This window comes from Thunnus thynnus, chromosome 4 (genome assembly GCF_963924715.1).
Source record: "Thunnus thynnus chromosome 4, fThuThy2.1, whole genome shotgun sequence".
NCBI lineage: Eukaryota > Metazoa > Chordata > Actinopteri > Scombriformes > Scombridae > Thunnus > Thunnus thynnus.
This window is the reverse complement of record NC_089520.1, coordinates 21,124,378-21,134,468: the sequence shown is the minus strand read 5'-3', so window position 1 is coordinate 21,134,468 and position 10,091 is coordinate 21,124,378. Positions and strand designations below refer to the sequence as shown.

The window sequence follows — 10,091 nt, the reverse complement described above, 5'->3', positions numbered from 1 at the left end:
ACATATAATTACAGTATATTTTGTCGCATTAAAAGTTGGACAAAAAAATGCTCTCAGGTACTTCAGATCAGTGGTTCTCAAACTTTTTCACATGAAGGACCCCTAAACTGACACAAATTAGACCACTGACCCCCATCTGATAAGATTTTTGCTTTTAGATGTTTTATTACAGAAAGTATATGAAACTGAAATAGTCATACATTCTGTCATTGTGTTACTTACGGATGGAATTATAATGAAAATAAATTATTCCCCTTTTTGCTAGGGACCCCCTGGAATCCCCTCAAGGACCCCTGGGGGTCCCTGGACCCCAGTCTTAGAACCACCGCTGTAGATCACTATGTACAGGTATATGGAGCAACAATCTGTCTATAGAGAGACAATAACGATAATATTAAAAGATCCCCTCCAGACATGTTTTTCGACATATAAAAAAACTTGTCTAATACACAAAAACAATATATATTTCAAAACAATTACCTACATAAAAGATGACCTCATTCTTGTTAAACTACTGGAGACAAGATGTCTCTTCACTGAAAAGTCTATTCTCAGTATTTGTGCACTGGAGGTTTCAAGTGTCAACATCACACTTGTTGCATACTGGACCACCATTGGCTCCAAACTAGTTGCGATGTCACAAATCCTGCTCATAGGTACACGTGTGAGATTTAAAGTGAGCACAGAGAAACTTTCCTCCTTCAGCAGATGAAGGTGAAAACAGCCTTCTGCTAAACTCTGCACAACGAAGCTCAAAGTGAAGTCACATTAAGGAAAATATGCGTTTAAACAGAAGAGGGCTTTAATAATTGTCCTTATAGAAATAGCAGTAGAAGGTAGCTTTATCTTAAAATTGATCCCTGAGGTATTGTATTAGATTGAAATACATACAGGCATTCAAAATATTTTCTATTTGCTGTGGCCAAACTACCTTCCCTACAAAAAATATCAAGCAATTTTCCAGTCTCATTTGTCTGAAGCTAAAAAACTGCACATTGTGAACTGTACTGACATCAAATGTAGTTAAGAAAAAAAACTTCAACATCCTCCATTTGTAGACGACATCTAGAGAAGTAAACAAGAGAACAGTGTGCAACATCGCCAAGAGACATCACAATATGTCGGCCAAGTACAAAGACTGCATAACACTAACACATAACCCTCAGAGGCAATTCATCGATATTCATCTGGGACACATCAGCACAGAACAAGTCACACAATCAGAAGATTTAGCCTTTTTCCACAAAAGGTTTTTTATTGAGAATGTTTTTCTATAAGTTTGTTCTGAAATGCATTTATTTTTACATATTCAAAAGACTTTATCTTACACTGAAGACAAATTCAAAGTTATTCAATGCATGGCCTATGTACAGAGAAATAATTCATCATGTGTGAAAACAAGTGATTAATATAAAGTATGCTTAAAGCAGACAATTAAAAAAAAAAACAAACAAAAATATTCTTAGAACGTGGGCAACAAGAATGAATGTGACATGAGTTAATACTGCAGCTCCCTGGGAATGCCCCACTTCCCCAATTCGAGCTCCACATCCTCTTCTTACAAGATGTTCAGTTAAAAGCTATCACACAGGGACACAAATCAGGAAAATGACAGTACTTGACTCAGCGTCTGACAGTTCAGCTTCTGGTCCACACCTTCACCTGATTGGCAGGTTAACAGAAAAATAAAATAAAGCTGAAAAGACAATGTTTAAACTGAGATAACACCAACCAGAAGATCGAGTGCTTCTACGCACAAAGCAGGCAGTTGACCGCCATCATTCGAGTCGAGTATGCCTGCATACTGAAGCGCTCTCTTGTCAGTCTGAAAAAAAAAAAAGGATCAAACTCCTGAAGGACTTCAATTCTTCCACAAAGGAAGCCTTTAAGTGAACCTTGGGGAGCTTTAATCTCGAGTCAGTTAGAAAATCTGATGTACAACTGAAATGTCTGTGTTGCTTTTGGAAGATATGTGGAGGGAGCAAACGGTGTGAATATCAGCACGTGGTTCCACCACCTCGCAACGCTTCATTTCAGCTGAGAATCCTGAGAAGAGATTCCTCAAACGTCCTGAAACCGGAGCGCTGATGATGCAGGGGCTTCACACATAGATGTAAAATAAATGCAAGGTTGGTGATCTTAATCAAAGTTGGTGAGAATGTTGGCTTTTCTAGAAGAGCAGGGCCCCCATGCTGCCTACTTCGCTCTGTTCTTTGACGAAGATCTCAAAGTACTGATAGATGATGGTGACAGCCAGCAGGATACCAGTGCCAGAGCCGATGGCTCCGAGGAAGTCGGCCATCACTGATAAACCACCGATACACAGTCCGCCAAAGGCAGCAGCAGTGGGAATGTACCTAGAAAAAAAAAAAACAGGAAAATTGAGAAAAAGGTTAATAATCAAATTTAACCTGCAGGTCAGTAGAAAGAATGAAATTATAATTGTATAGTAGTTATTAAGCTGTGCTTGTTGTAGATGCACATTCAAATGACTGAGATGCAAACAACTGAGCAAAACATCAACACAGAGAAAAGTAGTCGGACACTTAAAATACTGCCTTTGTTTGGTATATCCTGATAAATAAATATTTTCAGCACTCTGTGACTTCATCAGTGTGCTGAACATTTCTTTGTTTACTTAGAGTGGTGTTACCAAGGACAACATTGTTATAAATCAATAGAAGGGAGATTACTGTGATGCAAAAAGAGGGGATTTGAATCTGTTATTAAGATTAGAATACTTACATCTGTATTTCACAATTCCAAATGTAAAATACCTCATGCAAACCACTTTGTTATACTCTTAAAACAATTGTGAACAATGACCGGCGTTGTCAACACTATTAAACAATGTAAAGCAGGTGTGTGAACCTAAAACTGAATGTGTTTCACTATATTTGAACAGAAAAATGATCAAGTGTCACAATGCAGAAATAGCTGAGTCCAATACTACAAAAGCAGTAAGTGGTTACACATGTGGCAACAGAGAAAAGTAGGGTTAGATAAATAATATGAGAACTTGTAGCTTTGATTATAACAAGAGTTAAGTGTTGAAAACATTAATGTAAATTCATGATCAAAACTATAAGCATAACTCACTGAGGGGCTTCTTCCATGTTGTATATATATATAAAAATAAACCAAAATGGCCTGTAAGTGAAAAGGATTTTGGATTTTACCTGTTCAGTTCATGGACCATCGAGGTTTCTCTGTGTCCCCTCATCACCATCTGCTGCTCCTTCAGCTGTTTCGCCACCTGAATGATGATGAAGAAGAACAGAGCTCTAAAACACAGCCTCTTTGAAATAAACCATTAACACCACCTGCTAGAAAGCAGTTAGGACTTACATCTTTAGCAGAAGAGCCTGAGACTTCAATCCAGGTTTTGGAGAAAAAGGCACATGATCCGAGCATGAAGACGATATAGATGAGTGCATGGACCGGGTCGTCTAGAACGGATCCAAATGACTCAGGAGGCGAGAGGTAGTAACAGAGTCCACCCACAGGATAGGCACGGGCTGGACCACCAGACGTTGTGTCCTACAAACAGGAGAAAATAAAGAATACAAGCTTTAAGGGGCTGAAAAATGTTTTGTGTTTGTTTTATTATCTAGAATGAACAAAAGCTGGAGCCCAGAACTTATAATTTCCAAATTCAAAATATGGTATATTAACAGTAAAATGAAAAACAAAGGATTGTATTGATGATGATGACTCTTATAATAAAACTGAAAAAAACTGAACTGAAAGCTGCGAAAAGTTGTGATTAAATGTATACTTACAGACCAAGTTCCAAGCAGATTCACCAGGAAATTACCACTGAAGCGTGTGGAAAGCATCTGGGAGATAACGTACAAGTTGGAGACCAAAGCAGACTGCAGGATGATGGGAATGTTGGAGGTGTAGAAGAGCTTGATGGGGTAGGTGTTGTACTGGCCACGGTAGCGAGCTGACTTGATGGGCAGATCCACCCTGAATCCCTGTGAGAAGAAGACAACCGTTGACAATTTATCAGTCCTCCTTTTCAATTTTCATCATCCTTTAAGAATGAAAACTTTAAAAGGTTTACAGTGAATCGCACCAAACAAAAGGCGAGCAACTCACCTGAAAGTATATCACTACAGCAAAGACAAACACTGTGGCGATGAGGTTCATCAGGTTGGGTAGGTTCTGTCTGTAGAAGGCTTCTCTCAGAGCACGCACTTTGTCTGTCCTTGTAGCCAGCAGATGGAAAAGAGCAATGATTGCTCCCTCAAACTCTGTGCCTGGAAACACAAACAGTCACAAAATGAGGCACATTTCTTACAGACTTTGCACATTTATCCACATATTCGCCGACTTCTCCGTGGTCTCTTACCTCTGCCGGTGTTCACAGTCGTGGGGCTAAAAGCCTTCCAGACAATTGTCTCACAGATGTTGGTGGCAATGAACAGTGAGATTCCTGAACCGAGACCGTAGCCCTTTTGGAGCAACTCATCCAGCAACAGCACGATCAGTCCGGCCACAAACAGCTATGGGAAGAACACAACAGATACAGTCAGATATTGTTTCACTTTTCTTTCAGGGAGGTTTTAGCTGAAGTAAGTTAGAACATTTGATTTCACAATGAAACTTGATAAAAGTATTAGCTTCTAAGATCAGTACTTCCTGTTCCACTGGTACCTTGTAAGTGAACTCAATTAATCTAAACAAACCTGTTGGTTGTGTAAGTCTAATAATAAGTAAGGACTATTTTAGTTTTCTGATGCAACTTAATAACACGTTTCTCTGAGATAACTTTGGTGCATCTCTCGCACTTCAATAAGCCTTCAGTTCTACAGTTTTGAGCTCTTTATTTCAAGAGGAAACATATGTTTGATAATGTGTAGTTTAACCCTTTCATGCATGGTGTCCACTACAGTAGACAGATATTTGGAAGCCATCTTGAACCATTTAAGTTGTAGTACCATGTCCCAACTACCAGGTGGTGAACCCCCAAAGTGTTGTCTACAATTCCATCTGAATGTAATTTTTGACTCTCTCTGTGATTTTGTGATATTGAATCATAAATTCAAAATGGTGGAGGGTGGAGGAAATGCACCAAGTAGCTCAGGAATATCTGTTAAATACTTTTATTCTCAGAGAAAAAAAAAATAGGTAAAAAGTATATTTTTCAACTAAATAAGATGTTTCAAACTTTTATCAAGTTTTTAATAATATTTTTCTTGTACATTATTTTCTGTGACTGAAAATACATCTGTCCACTCCAGTGGACGTCATGCAACAAAGGGTACATTCTGTCTATTGCGCCTAGGTCTTGTTTTTCAAATATCCTCTCCATTGTTGTAGTTATTTAATGTTCCTATGTGTATTCATACCATTTGCTCTTAGAAATTATATATGTATATATGTATATATATATATATATATATATTTAACTTTAGCGAAGCAGTAATCAGTATCAATAATTTAAAATAAATCAGTTAGTTTGTTTCCTTTGTATCAGTATTTCCAATGTTCACATATTATTTTTTTTATTTGAAGTTCAAGCTGAAAGAACCACATGTTCTAATCTTATATTTTCACTCAAATTAGATCTTCCTGTTCTCACCTGAATGATGATGAGCAAACAGATTCCAGCACCCATCTCTGAGGGATCTCCATACATGCCAGTCATCACATAAACGATGGCCTGGCCAATGGTGATGATCATTCCAAACACTGAAATACATCAAGAAGGGTCAGATAATCTTTAACTGTAAATCCCTACCACATCTTCACAACTCAACTGATAACAGCTGTCTTACATTTCTGAGCTCCGTTGAAGAGGGCTCTGTCCTTTGGTGTGTCTCCAACTTCGATGATCTTAGCTCCAGCGAGCAACTGCATGATCAGGCCTGAGGTGACGATAGGTGAAATACCCAGCTCCATCAGAGTACCTGGAGGGAAATATTCAGGTTAGGGCATACCAGCAGCAGAGCAGACACACAGGATATACATCATTGCATTTCTTTTCAAATAACAGCTAGACAAATACCTCTGTTTGAGGCCAGAATTACTCTCATCCAGTAGAATGGATCTGCAGAGTCTGAGGACATGATGCCAAAGAGGGGGATCTGGAGAAAAAAAGTGAGAAGATAAATATTTGTTAGCAGGAGTCTAATTACTTTGACACAACTAAGTGTTGGAGATAATGTTCATGCTACACACACCTGTTTTAATCCTTTCACAAAATGTTATCAAATCTAATAAAAACTGTCCAGTGCAGAACTTTGTAGAAATATATAGTATTTCAGTTTTGAAAGTTTAACAATTTCAACACACATATTCCTAAACAGTAAACTCAAACTGTGGTGCCAATTTCACTGCAGGTGGTTAAGTAATGATTAGTGCTGAAATTATATGTTTAATCAAAATTGAGAAAGACTTGCTTGCTTTTCTGTTTCATATCATGCTAAACTGACTTCTTTGAATTTTAAGTCAGACACGGTTTTTATATTTTAAGCATAAGTTTGGGCTCTGATTAGTTATGATGGGCTGCTGTCCAATGTTTGGATATTTTATACATAAACTGAATGATCATGAATAATTGATAGGTTAATAAGGAAAACAGCTGTTGCACCTATTCATAATGGTGACATTATATACATAAAACATGAAGTTTGTAGTTTATTAAGAGTTTATATTGTGTTTTAATTGCAAAATGTTGAACATTGGAGTCATATATTGTAGATTTGCATCTCCATGAAGAGTAGCTGGTTATATGTCTTAATCAAATGAATCACCTAAAGTGTTTCCTCAGCAAAAACGTCACAGAACGTCAAACTGGAGCAAAAGACTAGTCATTATGTTAAAGTATTGACTGTAATAAATTATGACACTCACCTGGCAACACACCAGGAAGATGAAGAGAGTGATGGCTGTCCATAGCACCTTCTCTCTGAACTGGATCTGTTGGTCGAAAAAATTATAAGTTTAATATCAGGTAGCTAACAGGTTTATTTTACTGCCAAATACAAAGGTAATGGTAATATTGGGGGTGTAGTGAAAGAAAAAAACCCACCTTTCTTTCAGGTTTTTGGATCTCTGGCAGCACTGCACAGAATGGCTTTATCACCTCCAAGAATTTGACTAAAAACAAGAAAATATGAAACAAGAAAATGTTTCAGTGATTTATCTGGACATAGTAGCTGGTCATCAGTGGGACGTGGCAGTGAATGGGGGGCGGACTCAATACTACAATATAGCTACATGTATCAATATCAAGCAGATTTAATATCGAATAAAGCAATTTTGTTTCACAGTAATAGTAGCTATTTTGCTAGACCTTTACATGATCATTGTCATACATTTCTTGTTAGCATTAAGCAGACGATAGGAGCAGCAGGCTCAAGATAAAACCGGCGGTGTTATGCGTCGTCATCACTAGACTTGTCAATGTCTTTGAATGAGTGGCTAACAAGTTAGCTTACGAGACATTTCTAACCGGCTCAAACCAGCGTGGCGCTTCTAGGATTTCTCTAAAGGCAAGAAATCTAGCTTACAAAAAATACTGTCTAACTGTCTAACCACTAACAACTTATTATCACAAAACGGATCACAAAGGTACAAAAAGCAACTCCCAACCAGTTAGCTAGCTAGCAACGTAAGCTAGCATGCTATCAACGCCAGCGCTACTACGTTACCGTTAGCTGACTAAGTTGACAAAAAAACATCAAAACAGCATTCAGGGGCTTGCTATAGAGGTTCTAGATAACAGTCTCATACAACTGTTGTGCCGAAGTGATACTCACTGCCCATGATGTCCCAACTGTTCACCGAGGTGCTCCTTAACTGAGAAAATCTGACCAGACCTCACTACTGACTGAGGCGACGAGCAGGAGGAGACACTGTAGAGACACGTCACCACTACAGACAGCAGACTCCACATTTAAAGAGGCACTCCGCTATGATGTAGACAAATCTCTGCGATGTTCCTGAATAATAATGACGGTAATAATAATAATAATGATTTATCTTTTTGTATTGAAAACATATTAATATCCATTGAAGGACGGGTTCACAGTTTTTCTAAGTCTTACTTAAAACAGTACGCATGTGCCCAAATGAACACTTAAATAGTTTTTTTTTTTTTTTTTTTTTTTTTTTTTTTGCCATAATCATTCCTCCTATTCATACTAGCCATTCATATTGCTTAAAACAGTCCTTCTTCTGTGCAAAAATGTCTTGAAAAGTTCATGTGAAGTTAACATGAAGCTTCAGCCGTCCAAATTAGTCAAATCAAGCGACAAATTAAAGGAAAATCCTAAATAAAGGAGTGGAAAAACATAACAAAGGCATAACAAAACAAAAATAGGCTACAATTAAGAAATTAACATCCAATCATGCGCTGTGTACATGTATAAAAATGCTGAAAGGCCCAGTTGATTTTGACTTTGTATCAAGATGGTAAGAGAAAAAGACTTTGAAAGTGACTTTGAAAGAAGGTACAGATGGCAGGTCTGCAAGACTGCTCAACTGGCTGGTGTTTCAATAGGAACAGTGACTAAAGTGACATCTGCATTTAGATTTACGGGAAAGACATCAGCAAATAGGGTCAGAAGTTATGGTTGTCAAAGCACATTTGATTACCTTGATGCTTGTGCATTAGTGTGAAAAACAGAAGAGCAACTCTTCCTCAAGTGACTGAGAGTGTCAATGCAGGACGTGATCAGACTGTGTCAGCAAGAACAGTCTGTCAATACTTACATAGAGAGAGATAATATAGTAGAGCTCCAGTACATAAACCCCTCATTACAAAGATGAACGTTTGAGAGTTCAGTGGTGCAAAAACCATAGGCACTGGTCTACAGAGATGTGGAAAAAAGTAATATACTCAGATGAGTCATCCTGTACTATATTCTCGACAAGTGGGCGAGTGCATGTTTGGCGTACACCAAGAGAACTGTACAAGTCTGAATGCTTGACCCCTACAGTGAGGGGATCTGGTGGTTCTGTTATGCTGTGGGAGGCATTTTGCTGGCATGGTTTGGGTCCACTTGTCGCCTTAGAGGGAAGGGTCACTGCAAATCAATACAAAGTTGTTCTGAGTCATCACCTTTATCCTATGCTGAAACATTTCTATCCTGATGGGAATAATCTCTTCCAGGATGACAATGCCCCCATCCATAGGGCACGAGGGCTCACTGAATGGTTTGATGAGTATGAAAATGATATGAATCATACACTGTAAAATATTTTACTGTGAGTTTACAGTAAATTACTGGATACTAGTGGCATTACTTTCACAGTAAGCTACTGTGACATTTTCAGTCAGTTATTGTAAAATGATAGTAGTATACTGTGACTTCACAGTCAACTACTGTGATACAGCAGTATGTTGCTGTACAATTACTGTATTGAACTGTAACTTTACAGCAAATAACTGTAATAACACAATATGCTGCTGTAGAGTACAAATGTCCACTAGATTACTGTGATATAGCAGTATGCTGTTGTATAATTACAGTATATACTGTAAAAGTAATGCAGCTCAGTAGCCAGTAATTTACTGCAAAATTTACATTTAAAATAACATTGAAAAATGCTGCAAAATATGACGTGTTGACATTTTCTTTCTGTTAACTCACAACAAAAAGATTCAAACAAAGACACAAGCAAAATCAACTTAAGATATTTATTTTGCAATTTTATATGCATTTTGCACTAATTATACATTTATTAATTTTACATTAATAAAAATAATCATCAATTCATACTTGAGGTTGTTTTACCTCCCTTTTTTTTGTATTTACCAACACAATGTAAAATAGCATATCTGCAGTCACAGTAATAGTGAGTGCACTACCATATATGAAAGGATAGGTTTATTTTTTTCATGCCTGACTGAAAACTCATGTGACCATTTGTATATTGCAGTACTTTGAGTCATTGTTAGCTGTACTCATTCCTCCTGTCTACGCTGGCTGTGAAGAATCTGCTGATGTGATTCCAATACAAGACATCAAAGATGAATCCAAAGTTCTCATTCTGTACAGGGATTATAGTTCAGCTGAAGATAATATGAAAATTCATCAGTATGAGTTAGAACAATATTCCCTCTTTGTGTGACA

General features: G+C 37.6%; 1 protein-coding gene across 1 annotated transcript; it reads right to left on the bottom strand.

The window, feature by feature from the left end:
* Nucleotides 1-1,223: 1,223 nt before the first annotated feature.
* sec61a1a (SEC61 translocon subunit alpha 1a) lies at nucleotides 1,224-7,890 on the bottom strand. Its single transcript, XM_067587433.1, has 12 exons — nucleotides 7,773-7,890; nucleotides 7,043-7,110; nucleotides 6,865-6,930; nucleotides 6,017-6,095; nucleotides 5,787-5,918; nucleotides 5,591-5,700; nucleotides 4,358-4,511; nucleotides 4,105-4,265; nucleotides 3,783-3,980; nucleotides 3,349-3,540; nucleotides 3,180-3,256; nucleotides 1,224-2,357 (listed from the first exon to the last, which is right to left on the bottom strand). The coding sequence occupies exons 1-12, from the start codon at nucleotides 7,777-7,779 to the stop codon at nucleotides 2,171-2,173; spliced, it is 1,431 nt and encodes a 476-aa protein (XP_067443534.1). The 5' UTR covers nucleotides 7,780-7,890; the 3' UTR covers nucleotides 1,224-2,170.
* Nucleotides 7,891-10,091: the final 2,201 nt, after the last annotated feature.

What these genes read in the sequence shown, in the direction of transcription:
- sec61a1a (XM_067587433.1), bottom strand. An exon ending in TCCAAAAACCTGAAAGAAAG is followed by an intron (nt 6,931 to 7,042) that starts GTGGGTTTTTTT and finishes TTCGACCAACAG; the next exon opens with ATCCAGTTCAGAGAGAAGGT. An exon ending in CTGTAGTGATATACTTTCAG is followed by an intron (nt 3,981 to 4,104) that starts GTGAGTTGCTCG and finishes TTCTTCTCACAG; the next exon opens with GGATTCAGGGTGGATCTGCC.